This window comes from Coregonus clupeaformis, chromosome 7, assembly GCF_020615455.1.
Source record: "Coregonus clupeaformis isolate EN_2021a chromosome 7, ASM2061545v1, whole genome shotgun sequence".
NCBI classification, from domain to species: Eukaryota; Metazoa; Chordata; class Actinopteri; order Salmoniformes; family Salmonidae; genus Coregonus; species Coregonus clupeaformis.
The window spans coordinates 71,129,615-71,148,214 of NC_059198.1; the positions used below are offsets into that span (position 1 = coordinate 71,129,615).

The 18,600-nt window shown below is 44.6% G+C and overlaps 1 protein-coding gene across 1 annotated transcript in view; it reads left to right on the forward strand.

Annotated features, from left to right (window-relative positions):
* Nucleotides 1–18,600, forward strand: part of LOC121569129 (vesicular, overexpressed in cancer, prosurvival protein 1) — a 119,811-nt gene that overhangs the window by 66,696 nt on the left and 34,515 nt on the right. The window contains exon 3 of the mRNA XM_041879791.1: nt 10,772–10,849. Coding sequence (XP_041735725.1) covers nt 10,772–10,849 — 78 coding nt within the window. The remainder of the gene's footprint in view (nt 1–10,771; nt 10,850–18,600) is intronic.

Consider the following 18,600-nt stretch of genomic DNA (forward strand, 5'->3'; position numbering starts at 1 on the left):
TATCTCTGCTGCAGAGGATAAGTTCATTAGATTTACCAGCCTCAGAAATTGCAGGCCAAATAAATGCTTCACGGAGTTCAAGTAACAGACACATCTCAACATTGTTAGGCCTACTGCTGCTAGGTAGCTCTCTCTCTGCTCTCCCCCTCCCCTCTGTCTGTTCTTGATTGCAGGAGTGAAGTCTGGTGTGCGGGAGTCAGGGTTCCAGCTGCAGCTCATTCACCATAATCACCTCAGCCTTAAAGACCCGGTCAAACTTGCCACTCATCGTCAGATCATAGTCAAGACGACCATGTTAGTCTCGCTGCTGACTCAACCGGCTTGTTTTCGCTCTTTGTGTTTTTGGCCTGTTCTATTTACTTTTCTCCTGTGCCACAGATTATTGGAACCTGACTCCTGCCTCCGCTTCACTCCTGCCACCACCATCCTGCTTTCCACTACTGGACCTCCCTTTTGGACTCACCACGGACACTAGGACGTTACGGTACCACTCCTGCTCAGAACCTGGATCTGTTACCCTCCCTGTATACCTGGACTTGCTCTTCCCCTATTTTTGGAAACCTGGACAATTGAACTTTGTAAATAAACCTGTTAAACCTTCTCTGGCTCGGTGTAGTTGTCTGCATTTGGGGTTCATATCCAGTTAAATCGTGACAGTATGATCTGACCATGATGAACCCAGCAGACAGTAGCTCGGATACCACCCCAGAGTGCACTCAAATTCGGACTGCCATAGCCAATCAGGGCATTTTACTTGGCCAACATGATACTTTGTTTAAGACGATTTCTGAGAACAGTCAGATGCTGCTTAATCAGGTTCAATTACTCACCAATCAAGTGTCTGCCCTTACTACCCAAGTTAATAATGCACCCCTCGTTCATGGCATACAAACTGCTCCTTCTCCTGCTCCGCCTGTTTTTCCTGCTCCTCCAGCCCAGATCAGAGAGCCTTTTGTTCCTGCTCCAGAGCGCTATGACGGGAACATGGGAACCTGTGGTGATTTTTTGACTCAATGCTCGTTAGTGTTTGAACAACAGCCCCTCACCTACGCCTCAGAAAGAGCCCGTATTGCCTACCTTATCAACTCTACTAGCGGTTCCGCTCGTTCCTGGGGATCCGCGGTCTGGGAGAGTCAGTCGGACATTTGCAACGCTTACGTTGCCTTCACCACTGAGATGAGGAAGGTTTTCGACCACCCCGTACGGGGCAAGGAGGCTGCTAAATGGTTGTTTTCTCTTCGGCAGGGGTCTCGCAGTGTGGCGGAGATGGCAGTGGAGTTTCGGACTTTAGCGGCAGTGAGTGGTTGGAATGACGAGGCATTACAAGGAGTGTTCATTAATGCTTTGTCTGAGACTTTGAAAGATGAATTGGTGTCATATGATGAATCGCCTACGCTGGATAATCTTATTTCACTCACCATCAGGTTGGATAATCGGATTCGGGAGCGCCGCCGGGAGAGGAGTGTTAGTTCCAAGCAACCTGTCTGTCGTCAACCAACTCCTCCCCGCCTCTTCCCTACGGAGAAGGCCGAGTCTTCCCGAGTCGATACAAGGAGCACTGAACCCGAAGCCATGGAGGTGGGTCGTGCACGGTTGTCCTCAGAGGAGCGTGCACGTCGTATTCAGGCTCGGGTCTGCCTGTATTGTGGAGAAGCTGGTCATTTCGTTCCTTCCTGCCCAGTTCGTCTGGGAAAAGGGCCGGCTCATCATTAATGGGAGAAGTTTTGGTGAGCCGAGCAGCAGATTCTTCCTCTTCTCCCCGCATTCTGCTCCAGGCATCCCTCCAGTGGCAGTCCCAGAATTTCCCTGTTAGTGCGCTGGTTGACTCTGGTGCCGATGAAAGCTTTTTGGATCGAGAGTTGGCTCAACAAATGGATTTAGAGACTGTTCCTATGGACCGTCCGCTGCAGGCTAAGGGGCTAAATGGACAATTGTTGACCCGTATTACTCATCAGACTGTTCCTGTTTGTCTCAGAGTGTCGGGTAATCATCAGGAGAACATTCAATTTCACATAATTGACTGCCCACAAACCCCCCTGGTCCTTGGTATCCCCTGGCTCATAAGACACAATCCACACATTGATTGGGTGACAGGTAGAATTGTTTCATGGAGCACATTTTGTCATGTGAACTGTTTGTGTTCTGCTCAGACCCCTGCCAGCACTGTGCCTCAACCTCCACTGGAGTCCATGGATCTCTCTGCTGTTCCTGACGTGTATCATGACCTGGCATCCGTTTTCTGCAAACACAGAGCTACTTCTCTTCCTCCTCACCGGCCATACGACTGCGCCATTGACCTCCAGCCAGGAGCCCCTCTCCCTAACAGTCGCCTGTACAATCTCTCCCGCCCGGAGACGGAGGCTATGGAGAACTACATTCGGGACTCCTTGGCGGCAGGTATTATTCGTCCTTTCTCGTCACCTGTAGGAGCGGGATTATTTTTTGTTGGAAAGAAGGATAAGACCCTCAGACCCTGTATTGATTTCCGTGGACTTAACAACATCACCATTAAGAACAAATATTATCTGCCTTTAATTAATTATGCTTTTCCCCTCCTTCATGGTGCTACTATCTTTACGAAACTGGATCTACGAAATGCGTATCACCTGGTGCGCATTCGTAAAGGTGATGAATGGAAGACTGCCTTCAACACACCCTTGGGACATTTTGAGTATCTGGTTATGCCTTTTGGTTTGTCTAATGCCCCGGCTGTTTTTCAGGCACTAGTGAATGATGTCCTTCGGGACATGTTGAATCGTTTTGTTTTTGTCTATCTGGATGATATCCTGATTTTCTCAGAGTCCTCCCAGGAACATGAACTGCATGTGCGCCAGGTGTTGCAAAGGTTGATGGAGAACAAACTATTTGTGAAGATGGAGAAATGTGAATTTCATGTGTCTAAAACCTCTTTTTTGGGTTACATAATAGCTCAGGGGGAGTTGCGGATGGACCCAGCTAAGATCTCTGCTGTCACGGACTGACCAGCCCCCTCCACCCGCAAACAACTTCAACGATTCCTGGGGTTTGCAAACTTCTACAGGAGGTTCATCAAGGACTACAGCCGCATTGCTGCGCCACTCACCGCTCTCACCTCCATCTCACTACCGTTCGCTTGGAATGAAGGGGCCGAATCAGCGTTCGAAGAGCTGAAACATCGCTTCGCCTCGGCTCCCATTCTGATGCAGCCTGACCCCGACTGCCAGTTTGTCGTGGAGGTGGATGCATCCGACACTGGGGTAGGTGCGGTGTTGTCACAACGTTCACCTGAAGATAACAAACTGCATCCCTGTGCTTTTCTTTCACGGAAACTTTCTCAGGCAGAGAGGAATTATGATGTTGGCAATCGTGAACTGCTCGCCGTTAAGCTGGCTCTCGAGGAGTGGCGGCATTGGTTGGAGGGGGCGGAACAACCCTTCATCGTTTGGACGGATCATAAAAATCTTGCATACATCCAGTCAGTGAAGCAGCTCAATCCCCGTCAAGCCAGGTGGGCGTCCTGGGTCACGCAACGTCAAGCCTGACGCCCTGTCTCGTGTTCATTCTGCTGTTGATACTGGTAGTAACCCTGAATCCATCTTGCCTCCTACCTGCAGTATTGCTGCCATTACATGTGACATCGAAGGGATTGTTAGACAGGCTCAACATCTACAAGCTGACCCTGGGAGCGGTCCTCCTAACCGGTTGTTTGTCCCTGAGTCTGTTCGCTCCCAGGTACTTCAGTGGGCTCACTTGTCTCCCCTTACCTGTCACCCTGGAGTTACTCGGACCCTGGACTTTTTGCGATGGAAGTTCTGGTGGCCCAGGATGGAGGCGGACACTCGAGCCTTCATTGCTGCTTGTACGGTATGTGCACGAAGTAAGAACTCCACCCAGGCCAGCGCTGGTCATCTACGACCTCTGCCAATACCCAGCCGGCCATGGTCCCACATTGCATTGGATTTTGTCACTGGACTTCCCCCCTCGTCTGTAAAGACTGTCATTCTTTTTTCCTTTTATTTATTTTATTTTTTACTTTTTGTCTTGATTATTTTAGTATTTATTTTTTATTTTGTATTTTTTGTATTTTTTGGAATGGATCAGCTTAATATTGCAGATAGATTGTATCTTCTATCAATGTAATTGTCTGCATCACTTCCAATCCCCCATGTTTATTTTTTATTTTTATTTTTTATATATATACTCCCCTTTATTACTTTTCAACCCCACCATCCTTTCCCTACTTGGAGTAAATTAGTGAACAACAATGCCCAGGCCTCTACTTCCGGTCTATACTTACTATCTACACCTTATGGACAGAGTTAATTTTACAATAATTCTATATATATATATATATATATATAAACATTTTTAACTTTTTTTTTTTTTTTGCTCCTGAACTTCTTCTACTCTCAACCTCTCCGATCATTTTCATGATGTCCATCCGGTTTGCTTCTATATGCCATATAAGACTGTCATTCTTACTGTGATTGATCGTTTTTCTAAGTTTGCTCATTTTTTGGCCCTACCTAAACTGCCCACTGCCAGAGAAACAGCTGATATTTTGGTTGAACATGTGTTCCGCTCTCATGGTCTACCCACTGATATTGTCTCTGACAGGGGTCCCCAGTTTGTCTCCCAGATATGGAAAGCTTTCTGTAAAGCTTTGGGCATCACATCCAGCCTGTCCTCTGGATATCACCCCCAGACAAACGGGCAAGCCGAGAGAGCGAACCAGGAGATGGAGACCGCTCTCCGCTGTGTCACAGGGTCTAACCCTGGGTCATGGAGCTCCATGCTCCCCTGGGGTGGAATATGCTCATAACACCTTGACTAACGCTTCCTCTGGTTTGTCTCCCTTTCTGTGTGCTCTGGGTTATCAACCTCCCCTGTTCCCTTCTCAAGAGAGGGAACTGGCGGTACCCTCGGTGCAGTCCCACATGCGCCGCTGCTTCAAGGTCTGGAGGAAGGCCAGGGTAGCTCTGTCCCGAGCTTCGTCGTACATGCAGAGGCAAGCCAACCGTCACCGGTCCCAGGCTCCCGGTTACTCTCCTGGTCAAGAGGTATGGCTTAAGTCACGTGATCTTCCATTGAAAGTGGAATCTAAGAAGATGGCGCCGCGTTTTATAGGACCGTTCAAAATACTGTCTATTGTTAACCCCTGCGCGGTTAAACTACAGCTTCCTGCCTCCCTACGGGTTCATTCCACTTTTCATGTGTCCCAGATTAAGCCTGTGTCTGTTAGCCCTCTGTGCCCGCCCTCTCGTCCCCCTCCTCCGCCCAGGATCGTGGGTGGGGTCCTGTCTACACTGTCCGGCGACTTCTGGATGTTCGCCGCCGGGGTCGTGGTTTCCAGTACCTGGTGGATTGGGAGGGTTATGGTCCTGAGGAACGTTCCTGGGTTCCCAGGAGCTTCATTGTGGATCCTGCTCTGGTCCGTGATTTTCTAGGTTACATCCGGATAAACCCTGTCGGCCGCCGGGTGGCGTCCGTAGAGGGGGGGTACTGTTAGGCCTACTGCTGCTAGGTAGCTCTCTCTCTGCTCTCCCCCTCCCCTCTGTCTGTTCTTGATTGCAGGAGTGAAGTCTGGTGTGCGGGAGTCAGGGTTCCAGCTGCAGCTCATTCACCATAATCACCTCAGCCTTAAAGACCCGGTCAAACTTGCCACTCATCGTCAGATCATAGTCAAGACGACCATGTTAGTCTCGCTGCTGACTCAACCTGCTTGTTTTCGCTCTTTGTGTTTTTGGCCTGTTCTATTTACTTTTCTCCTGTGCCACAGATTATTGGAACCTGACTCCTGCCTCCGCTTCACTCCTGCCACCACCATCCTGCTTTCCACTACTGGACCTCCCTTTTGGACTCACCACGGACACTAGGACGTTACGGTACCACTCCTGCTCAGAACCTGGATCTGTTACCATCCCTGTATACCTGGACTTGCTCTTCCCCTATTTTTGGAAACCTGGACAATTGAACTTTGTAAATAAACCTGTTAAACCTTCTCTGGCTCGGTGTAGTTGTCTGCATTTGGGGTTCATATCCAGTTAAATCGTGACAAACATCAACTGTTCAGAGGGGACTATGTGAATCAGGCCTTCATGGTCGAATTGCTGCAAAAAAAACACTACTAAAGGACACCAATAATAAGAAGAGACCTGCTTGGGCCAAGAAACATGAGCAATGGACATTAGACCAGTGGAAATGTGTCCTTTGGTCTGGAGTCCAAATTTGAGATTTTTGGTTCCAACCGCCGTGTCTTTGTGAGACACGGTGTTGGTGAACGGATGATCTCTGCATGTGTATTTCCCATCGTAAAGCATGGAGGAGGAGGTGTTATGGTGTGGGGGTGCTTTGATGGTGACACTGTCTGTGATGTATTTATTGTGGTGACATTTAACCAGCATGGCTACCACAGCATTCTGCAGCGATACGCCATCCCATCTGGTTTGGGCTTAGTGGGACTATCATTTGTTTTTCAACAGGACAATGACCCAAACACACCTCTAGGGTGTGTAAGGGCTATTTTACCAAGAAGGAGAGTGATGGAGTGCTGCAACAGATGACCTGGCCTCCACAATCCCCCGACCTCAACCCAATTGAGATGGTTTGGGATGAGTCGGACCGCAGTGTGAAGGAACAGCAGCCAACAAGTGCTCAGCATATGTGGGAACTTCTTCAAGACTGTTGGAAAAGCATTCCAGGTTAAGCTGGTTGAGAGAATGCCAAGGGTGTGCAAAGCTGTCATCAAGGCAAAGGGTGGCTATTTGAAGAATCTCAAATATAAAATATATTTTGATTTCTTTAACACTGTTTTGTTTACTACATGATTCCATGTGTTATTTCATAATTTTGATGTCTTCACTATTATTCTACGATGTAAAAAATAGTCAAAATAAAGAAAAACCCTTGAATGAGTAGGTGTGTCCAAACTTTTGACTGGTAGTGTATGTCAAATCAAAGTTTATCGGTCACATGCACAGGATACAGGGTGTAAACGGTACATTGAAATGCTTACTTGCAAGCTTCTCCTTTTATGACTGAGGTAGATTTTAAGCCATGCCAGCCACAATTTCAAATCAGTTGTTGTTTCTATAGGAATTTACATTGTTGAATTGTATGCGTTGTAGCCTGGACATCTAACCTGTAAGAAACATTATCAATAAAACATTTAATCCTTGGTCGCCCCTATGGGACTTTGTGAAGTATGTGCTGCAGTCTGAATCAGATATCCATAGTTGATATGTTTCATAAGGCCTAACCTCAGAGCGACTGCTTTGGAAATTAGAGCTTAGAAAATTATATTGCACAAAAACTTTGAGTCAAGGGTGAGGAAGTTAACTGATAAGACTGATCAGACAAATGTTGAGCTGCAGAGAGAGAATGAACTAGAAAATTGATAAATCTCCAAGCATCCTGTCTTTTCGAAGAGATGCTCGACTTTGTTATAGAAACGAAAAGGTCAGTAAAGGAGTCTGGTCTCGGAATGGAGTGAGCGAAAAAGTGACGTAATAAAAACAAAAAGAACAAAGGCATTCATCACTGAGCATATGGCAGGGATGAAAAAGAAAAGGAATCTTTAGAGCGGTATTGATATACAGTGGGGAGAACAAGTATTTGATACACTGCCGATTTTGCAGGTTTTCCTACTTACAAAGCATGTAGAGGTCTGTAATTTTTATCATAGGTACACTTCAACTGTGAGAGACGGAATCTAAAACAAAAATCCAGAAAATCACATTGTATGATTTTTAAGTAATTAATTTGCATTTTATTGCATGACATAAGTATTTGATACATCAGAAAAGCAGAACTTAATATTTGGTACAGAAACCTTTGTTTGCAATTACAGAGATCATACGTTTCCTGTAGGTCTTGACCAGGTTTGCACACACTGCAGCAGGGATTTTAATAATAATAATAATAATAATATGCCATTTAGCAGACGCTTTTATCCAAAGCGACTTACAGTCATGCGTGCATGCATTTTTTTTGTGTATGGGTGGTCCCGGGGATCGAACCCACTACCTTGGCGTTACAAGCGCCGTGCTCTACCAGCTGAGCTACAGAGGCCCACTCCTCCATACAGACCTTCTCCAGATCCTTCAGGTTTCAGGGCTGTCGCTGGGCAATACGGACTTTCAGCTCCCTCCAAAGATGTTCTATTGGGTTCAGGTCTGGAGACTGGCTAGGCCACTCCAGGACCTTGAGATGCTTCTTACGGAGCCACTCCTTAGTTGCCCTGGCTGTGTGTTTCGGTCATTGTCATGCTGGAAGACCCAGCCACGAACCATCTTCAATGCTCTTACTGAGGGAAGGAGGTTGTTGGCCAAGATCTCGCGATACATGGCCCCATCCATCCTCCCCTCAATACGGTGCAGTCGTCCTGTCCCCTTTGCAGAAAAGCATCCCCAAAGAATGATGTTTCCCACTCCATGCTTCACGGTTGGGATGGTGTTCTTGGGGTTGTACTCATCCTTCTTCTTCCTCCAAACACGGCGAGTGGAGTTTAGACCAAAAAGCTCTATTTTTGTCTCATCAGACCACATGACCTTCTCCCATTCCTCCTCTGGATCATCCAGATGGTCATTGGCAAACTTCAGACGGGCCTGGACATGCGCTGGCTTGAGCAGGGGGACCTTGCGTGCGCTGCAGGATTTTAATCCATGACGGCGTAGTGTGTTACTAATGGTTTTCTTTGAGACTGTGGTCCCAGCTCTCTTCAGGTCATTGACCAGGTCCTGCCGTGTAGTTCTGGGCTGATCCCTCACCTTCCTCATGATCATTGATGCCCCACGAGGTGAGATCTTGCATGGAGCCCCAGACCGAGGGTGATTGACCGTCATCTTGAACTTCTTCCATTTTCTAATAATTGCACCAACAGTTGTTGCCTTCTCACAAAGCTGCTTGCCTATTGTCCTGTAACCCATCCCAGCCTTGTGCAGGTCTACAATTTTATCCCTGATGTCCTTACACAGCTCTCTGGTCTTGGCCATTGTGGAGAGGTTGGCGTCTGTTTGATTGAGTGTGTGGACAGGTGTACTTTATACAGGTAACGAGTTCAAACAGGTGCAGTTAATACAGGTAATGAGTGGAGAACAGGAGGGCTTCTTAAAGAAAAACTAACAGGTCTGTGAGTGCCAGAATTCTTACTGGTTGGTAGGTGATACTCATGTCATGCAATAAAATGCAAATTAATTACTTAAAAATCATACAATGTGATTTTCTGTATTTTTGTTTTAGATTCCGTCTCTCACAGTTGAAGTGTACCTATGATAAAAATTACAGACCTCTACATGCTTTTTAAGTAGGAAAACCTGCAAAATCGGCAGTGTATCAAATACTTGTTCTCCCCACTGTAGGTCTGCTTGGTGCCATGACTAACTTGTAGAGTTTGGAAGGCTTGCAGCAGGCTTCTGCATCAGCGCTGGAACAGAATCACACCCCAAATCTATGGGGGCATCGCTTCATTGAGGAACACTGAATATTTCAAACATGCAGTATTGGCAGCTCCAATCACCTACTTTCAGCCAGGTAGCATCAGAGGGCAACGGCATGTATAATTGATACGAGATAGTAATTAGTACTTTTTTGGTACATCTTCAGAGGTTCAAAAGCTGTTGTAAAAAATGTGTTACTTTATTTATGGAACATATGGCATTGTCAGACATCAAGGGCCCTCATGCCACAGCACTGCATAGAGATTACAGGCCTCTCTGCATTATTTTGTCTATGCCTGGTATTGAAACTATGTGGTGTTCAAAAGTATCCTATCCTAGTTTTTTAAATAGACATGTCTGAAAAGCGGCCACATTTAGTGACCCATTCGCCTTCACTTGGCCACAACATTGACATGTCCTTGTCCCGAAGTGCTCACTCAGCCAGATTTGATCACGATTGGATCACAATGCATCTTTTGCTCGTATACTCCTGACATTATGACAGAAGTGGGCACATTCTCAAAATACCAAACAATTTAAACCACCAAATCTCTAACCTAATCCTTACCTTTTCATTACAATAAAGCAGAATCGGATTAAATACTGCTACGCTCAAGAAGCCATTCTGAAACGATTATGCTATTTTCAAATAATGAATCTGTCACCACATTACACCTGAGGTACCGGACTCACCAGGCTCTCTGCTGTCTCCACGCCTCTTGTTGAATCGATGGTGAAATATGTCCCCGTGCTGAGCCTTCTGAGCCTTCACACGCGTGACCTTTTCCTCCTCTCATCTCCTTTGTTGTCATTCAACTAGGGGACACTGTGGCATAGTCGCTCGCCGCAGTACTTTGCCACCAGCTCGCTCCCCAGACAGCCGTGACATTGTAAAACGGCAGCCTCGGTCAGCACGGGCTAATTGGGTGGAGTGTAGTGTAGCATCAGGAGAGAGGGAGGTGACTGCTGCTAGCCTCGCTGTGTGACTCCATTACATGTTGCTGTGTGGAGAAATGGACAACGGGCCTGTGGGGTTAAGATACTGACGTGTGTGTTAACTGCATCTAAGAATTATATACTGTAGGCTACTGGAGGCTTGCTAAAATGGAAGTCGTTTTTATATGTGGCCACTGTTTAATGCATTACATGAACTGTATATAGAACCATGTCTCGTAAGGTGTGCTGTAATTTCGAGATTCAACACTGAACCTGCCTGGTCAAAAATAGAGATTGAATGGAAATTAAAAGAAATGCTGATATGGTTTGGGTTTACTGTACATGACACACTCCACTCTGTTTCTACATGTGATTAGAAGAAGTGTGTTTTACCAAGGTTGCTTTGTGTCTCATTTCAGATGCCGCTCGTACGAGGACTGCTGCGGGACACGCTGCTGCGTCCGAGCCCTCTCCATCCAGCGGCTATGGTACTTCTGGTGAGTCCTACCTACCAGGCTGTCCTTTCCAATGGATCTACAGTACTCTGCCTTCCCCCTCTAACTCCCCTCCTTCCCTCTCCATGACAGTCCCAATGCTACATCCATTGCTATTGGTATTCAGGGACCCAACTCAAGGGTTCAGGGGGTCAGGCAGCCAAATCAATACCCCAGCTTCGTGCACCCAACCCGGGCTGCGCTCCACTCCAGAGATGCCTCTGCGGCGTAACATACAGATGATCTCCTGCGACCTTCACTCCTGTGATCTCTCTAAACAAGGTGTTTTGTGAAGTGGCCCAGGGCTGATAATGAAGAATGGGAGCCGTGAAGTAAGGGTTAGATGGACTGCGTCTGTGTGGAGTGATATAAGCTGGTTAATACTGAACATTGAGTATGTTGTAGTTAAGCTCTCGAGTCAATGGGGAGTTGGTGTGTTGAGGTGAAGAGCTTGTGTAGGATAATTATGGCTGATACAATGGTATGATGAGGACAAGGATATCACGAAACCGTTAGGGACCCAGAAAAGAAATGCAGCGCCGCGGGTATGTTCCTGTCAGGCATTGTCATATACGCCTATTGTGGGATTTGCAATTAAGCATGAAATAGGCCTCTCTTTTCAATGATTAATCCATGTTAGTGGTGCAATTAGCCATAACCTCTTGAGTTACAAGAGTCTAGGATGACTTATTCTCCCCTTCATCAGCCTTTATTTTTCCAGCTGAGCCGTGTGGCGTCACTGCTTTGCTTTCGCAATCCAACTGCGAAAACAGAACATGGAACCGCTACATGGAAACAAAACCATGGTTTCATGGTGCTCTAGCGGCCTTGGGTAAACGGTTTTGATCAGCGACTGCCTGGTCTCTGTTTCCTTTCACAGAGCTTGTGGATCGCGGCCGGTGTCAACTCAATTGCAAGGCCCACGTTGAGTGTAATGTCCTCGCTCCCCTCTCATTGTAATGGACACCTGACCTTGTCTGTTTGGAGCGGTTGGAGAGGTTGGTTATCTCTACTGGCAGGATCTGTGGATATAATGGGTGCTTATTTTGATAGTGCCACGTCATGGCAAGCAGACTAGATAAAGCTAGTGGCAAGTTGAATGTCATTATCAAACAGTGAGAGGATGATGAGTTAAGAGGAAAGTGAACAGGGGTTACTTGTTAAACTTGACTTCTGACAAATGTCACTAATGACAGTACACTGTCAGGTATGTCTCTCTAGCATTTATAAGTACAGTTGAAGTCGGAAGTTTACATACACCTTAGCCAAATACATTTAAACTCTGTTTTTCACAATTCCTGACATTTAGTCCTAGTAAAAATTACCTGTCTTAGGTCAGTTAGGATCGCCACTTTATTTTAAGAATGTGAAATGTCTGAATAATAGTAGAGAGAATTATTTATTTCAGCTTTTATTTCTTTCATCACATTCCCAGTGGGTCATAAGTTTACATACACTCAATTAGTATTTGGTAGCATTGCCTTTAAATTGTTTAACTTGGGTCAAACGTTTCGGGTAGCCTTCCACAAGCTTCCCACATTAAGTTGGGTGAATTTTGGCCCATTCCTCCTGACAGAGCTGGTGTAACGGAGTCAGGTTTGTAGGCCTCCTTGCTCGCACACACTTTTTCAGTTCTGCCCACACATTTTCTATAGGATTGAGGTCAGGGCTTTGTGATGGCCACTCCAATACCTTGACTTTGTTGTCCTTAAGCCATATTATGTCAATTAGCCTACCAGAAGCTTCTAAAGCCATGACATCATTTTCTGGAATTTTCCAAGCTGTTTAAAGGTACAGTCAACTTAGTGTATGTAAACATCTGACCCACTGGAATTGTGATACAGTGAATTATAAGTGAAATAATCTGTTTGTAAACAATTGTTGGAAAAATTACTTGTCATGCACAAAGTAGATGTCCTAACCGACTTGCCAAAACTATAGTTTGTTAACAAGAAATTTGTGGAGAGGTAGAAAAACGAGTTTTAATGACTCCAACCTAAGTGTATGTAAACTAAAACAGAAATGGCGAAATTAGTAGGATATTAAATGTGGAACTACACAAATGATTTGGAATAATTCACATCACATGTTTTGTCAATATTACAATGGTTTAGTACAGTGGGGGAAAAAAAGTATTTAGTCAGCCACCAATTGTGCAAGTTCTCCCACTTAAAAAGATGAGAGAGGCCTGTAATTTTCATCATAGGTACACGTCAACTATGACAGACAAAATGAGAAAGAAAAAAATCCAGAAAATCACATTGTAGGATTTTTTATGAATTTATTTGCAAATTATGGTGGAAAATAAGTATTTGGTCACCTACAAACAAGCAACATTTCTGGCTCTCACAGACCTGTTACTTCTTCTTTAAGAGGCTCCTCTGTCCTCCACTCGTTACCTGTATTAATGGCACCTGTTTGAACTTGTTATCAGTATAAAAGACACCTGTTCACAACCTCAAAGTCGATTTTTATTAGGATGTAATGGACATACACACAATTGTCCAAATTGTTGATGAAAAAAAATTACTTATTTCAAAAAATTCTAAAAAATAAATAACGGAAAAGTGGTGCATGCATATGTATACACCCCCTTTGCTATGAAGCCCCTAAATAAAATCTGGTGCAACCAATTACCTTCAGAAGTCACATAATTAGTTAGATTGCACACAGGTGGACTTTATTTAAGTGTCACATGATCTGTCACATGATCTCAGTATATATACACCTGTTCTGAAAGGCCCCAGAGTCTGCAACACCACTAAGCATGAGGCACCATCAAGCAAGCGGCACCATGAAGACCAAGGAGCTCTACAAACAGGTCAGGGACAAAGTTGTGGAGAAGTACAGATCTGGGTTGGGTTATAAAAAAATATCTGAAACTTTGAACATCCCACGGAGCACCATTAAATCCATTATTAAAAAATGGAAAGAATATAGCACCACAACAGGCATTAATCAGAGAGGCAACAAAGAGACCAAAGATAACCCTGAAGGAGCTGCAAAGCTCCAGAGCGGAGATTGGAGTATCTGTCAAAAGGACCACTTTAAGACGTACACTCCACAGAGCTGAGCTTTACGGAAGAGTGGCCAGAAAAAAGCCATTGGTTACAGAAAAAAATAAGCAAACACGTTTGGTGTTCGCCAAAAGACATGTGGGAGACTCCCCAAACATATGGAAGAAGGTACTCTGGTCAGATGATAATAAAATTGAGCTTTTTGGCCATCAAGGAAAAAGCTATGTCTGGCACAAACCCAACACCTCTCATCACCCCGACAACACCATCCCCACAGTGAAGCATGGTGGTGGCAGCATCATGCTGTGGGGATGTTTTTCATCGGCAGGGACTGGGAAACTGGTCAGAATTGAAGGAATGATGGATGGCACTAAATACAGGGAAACCTGTTTCAGTCTTCCAGAGATTTGAGACTGGGACGGAGGTTCAACTTCCAGCAGGACAATGAACCTAAGCATACTGCTAAAGCAACACTAGAGTGGTTTAAGGGGAAACATTTAAATGTCTTGGAATGGCCTAGTCAAAACCCAGACCTCAATCCAATTGAGAATCTGTGGTATGACTTAAAGATTGCTGTACACCACAGAACCCATGCAACTTGAAGGAGCTGGAGCAGTTTTGCCTTGAAGAATGGGCAAAAATCCCAGTGGCTAGATGTGCCAAGCTTATAGTGACATACCCCAAGAGACTTGCAGCTGTAATTGATGCAAAAGGTGGCTCTACAAAGTATTGACTTTGGGGGGGTGAATAGTTATGCACGCTCAAGTTTTCTGTTTTTTTGTCTTATTTCTTGTTTGTTTCACAATAAAAAATATTTTGCATCTTCAAAGTGGTAGGCATGTTGTGTAAATCAAATGATACAAACCCCCCAAAAATCCATTTTAATTCCAGGTTGTAAGGTAACAAAATAGGAAAAATGCCAAGGGGAGTGAATACTTTCGCAAGCCACTGTAGTTGTATTTATTTTAGTATTTTTTGCTCATCTACGGTGCCAATAATTTTGGAGGTGACTGTATATAGTTCTATGGTATTTAGAATCATCTTTGTATTGTTTAATCACATGAATGGAGAAAGAAATGAATATTAAAGATATCCTCAATCTAATCAACAACACATACATTGATTGAGGACAGTATCGTCTGTCAGTTGATAGATCAAACACAAAGATTGTCACACACATTGTTGATGGACACAGGATTCTCTGTATATGCCCTGTTGGTACAGTGGACCTATCAACTGCCTGCTACTTAGGCAGCACAGGGCCGGGGGTTAGGGTTAGGCTGACAGCGTTCCGCCACTGCATCTATCTCCCCCACCTGTACACCTCGGTAGACCCCCGTCACTGTGGTGGTATGGACAGTGCCGTGTGTACTCTTTAGCCAGGTGTGTGGTGAACGGGATTTCAATCTTATACTTCTTTCCTGCCATTTTCACCACACACCGGTGGTTGGCTGGGACAGCCACCTCTACACTCATTGAGTGGCTGATGGTTTCAGAGTTGCCTTGGTGTGGGTTTGCTCAGATGTGACGTTGACACCAGCGGTGGCAGAGACTATTGGTATCCCTACTGTTATGGAGGTGGATATGGTCAGGGAGGAGGAATACATAAGTATTCAGACCCTTTGCTATGAGACTTGAAATTGAGCTCAGGTGCATCCTGTTTCCATTGATCATCCTTGATGTTTCTACAACTTGATTGGAGTCCACCTGTGGTAAATTCAATTGATTGGACATGATTTGGAAAGGCACACACCTGTCTATATAAAGTCCAACAGTAAGAGCAAAAACCAAACCGTGAGGTTGAAGGAATTGTCCGTAGAGCTCCGAGACAGAATTGTGTCAAGGCACAGATCTGGGGAAGGGTACCAAACAATTTCTACAGCTTTGAAGGTCCCCAAGAACACGGTGGCCTCCATCATTCTTAAATGGAAGAAGTTTGGAACCACCAAGACTCTTCCTAGAGCTGGCCGATGGTCACTCTGACAGAGCTCCAGAGTTCCTCTGTGGAGATGGGAGAACCTTCCAGAAGGACAACCATCTCTGCAGCACTCCACCAATCAGGCCATGATTATGGCGTACCTGTCTTGAATGCATCAAACCAAGAAGCAAGTTAGCTAAGCTAGCTTAAATTAGCTAGCTAGGCTAATTGAGGCGGCATGCACTTTCTCCATGTCCTACAGTTAAAAATAACACCTCCATTCAGATTATTAAGTAGGAGCCTACCTGTTGGTTCTTGGTCGTTGTAGCATATCCTTCTCATTTAACTTTTAATTCCATCTTCCATTGATTAGATCATCTCCTAACGTGCTTTGCCACACACAGAGGCTCTGACTGTAGTCCCACGATGATGACTTGTGATTGGCCGACAACAACAACAAGCTACACATGCCACTCTGCATAGGCTATTCTCGTTGAGCAGAGGCGACATACTGTTAAAATGTTATCCACAACTCTCTGTCCATCGCTGTTGTAATCTACTGTGAAGCCAAAATATTCAAAAAAGTGTAGAATGAAATGATGTTGGAGGATCTTCCTATTCTGGTTTATCGACCCCACCACTCACCATTGTACAAAACGAGTTCCCGGCTGCGCCTCACAAAAGGATAGTTTGAAATGCGGCAGTTAAGATTGTAATTTTTATTACAACGTGTGCATAGGCTCTAGTTTTAACGGAATAGCCTACAATGTTTTTTCACCTCAGATTTACTTGAGGCAATGGCATACAATGCATAGCCTATAGGCCTAGTTTTTTTTAAATTGTTTCAAATATATTTTTTTACGTATTCATTCGGTTCGGTACGAATATGTGTACCGTTACACCCCTAGTATTCATACTTTGATGAACAAGGATATCTTGGGTTGGTGGGTTCTTATTTGTGCTTCAATTTGATGAATTAAACAATTAGGCCTAAGCTGTGTTTTGCTGTGCTCATTGGGACATGGCTTGCTACATCTACAACTCTAAAGGTAATCAATACGGAATAAACTGAGTGAGTTTGTTTCTGGATTTGGTGTCTGTCTGGAGCGGTTGGAGAGGTTGGTTCACTACTGGAAGGATCTGTGGATAAACTGGGTGATGATTCTGTCTGATAGTGCCACATGGCATGAAGACTGTATCTACTTAGTGGCAAGTTGAATGTCATTATCAAACAGTGAGAGGATGTTAAGTAAACATGAGAGTGAACGGTGTTACTTGTTAAACATGAAAAATGTATGCACTCACTAACTGTAAGTCGCTCTGGATAAGAGCATCTGCTAAATGACTCAAATGTAAATGACTCCTCTGACACATCTTAGATTTCTTATAGTCATACTTAACGTACAGTTAATGTATAAGCTGTGGAGGAGCACACACCCCCGCCCCAAAAAATATATTATTATGATTATTAGTATTTCATTATATATATTTTTTTCGGTAATGAAAATTATACCGTCAGTATTTTGAAATACCCTGGTAAACGGTATATCGCCCAAGCCTAATGTTTGTATGCGGAGTTCACAAAACATTAAGAACACCTTCCTAATAACGAGTTACACCCCCTTTTGCCCTCAGAACGGCCTCAATTCGTTGGGGCATGGACTCTACAAGGTGTCGAAAGCGTTCCACAGGGATGCTGGTCCATGTTGACTCCAATGCTTTCTACAGTTGGGTCAAGTTGGCTGGATGTCCTTTGGTTGGTGGACCATTCTTGATACACACGGGAAACTGTTGAGTGTGAAAAACCCAGCAGCGTTGCAGTCCTTGACAGAAACCAGTGCGCCTGACACCTACTACCATATCCCGTTCAAAGGCACTTCAATGTTTTGTCTTGCCTATTCACCCTCGGAATGGCACACATACACAATCCATCTCTCAATTGTCTCAAGGCTTAAAAATACTTCTTTAACCTGTCTCCTCCCCTTCATCTACACTGATTGAAGTGGATTTAACAAGTGACATCAATAAGGGATCATAGCTTTTACCTGGATTCACCTGGTCAGTCTGTCAAGGAAAGAGCAGGTGTTCATAATGTTTTGTACACTCAGTCTATAATTACATTAAAACGGCAATGTGCACATATGATTTTTAATAATTCACATTACATGTTTTGTCAATATTAAAATGGTTTATTATATTTTTATACTCACATATAAGGCTTTAGAAAAAATCTGATTATTCATTCACAATTTACAGTATTCATCAGAGAGATACAGTATATAATTATATGGTATTTAAAATCATCTATGTATTCTCTAATCCCAGGAATGGAGAAAGAAATTAATCTAGTCTTCGATCTAGGACTGAAAGAAACATCGACAACACATACATTGATTGAGTACAGAATCGTCCATGTCAGTTGATAGAACAAAACACAACAAAGATTGTCACAGACATTGTTGATGGACACAGGATTCTCTGCATATGCCCTGTTGGTACAGTGGACCTATCAACTGCCTGCTACTTAGGCAGCACAGGGCCGGGGGTTGGGGTTAGGCTGACAGCGTTCCGCCACTGCGTCTATCACCCCCACCTGTACATCTCTGTAGACCCCCTTCACTGTGGTGGTATGGACAGTGCCGTGTGTACTCTTTAGCCAGGTGTGCGGTGAACGGGATTTCAATCTTGTAATTATTTCCTGCCATTTTCACCACGCAGCGGTGGTTGGCTGGGACATCCACCTCTACACTCATTGAGTGGCTGATGATTTCAGTCACAGAGTTGCCGTTGGTGTGGGTTTTCTCAGATGTGACATCGAC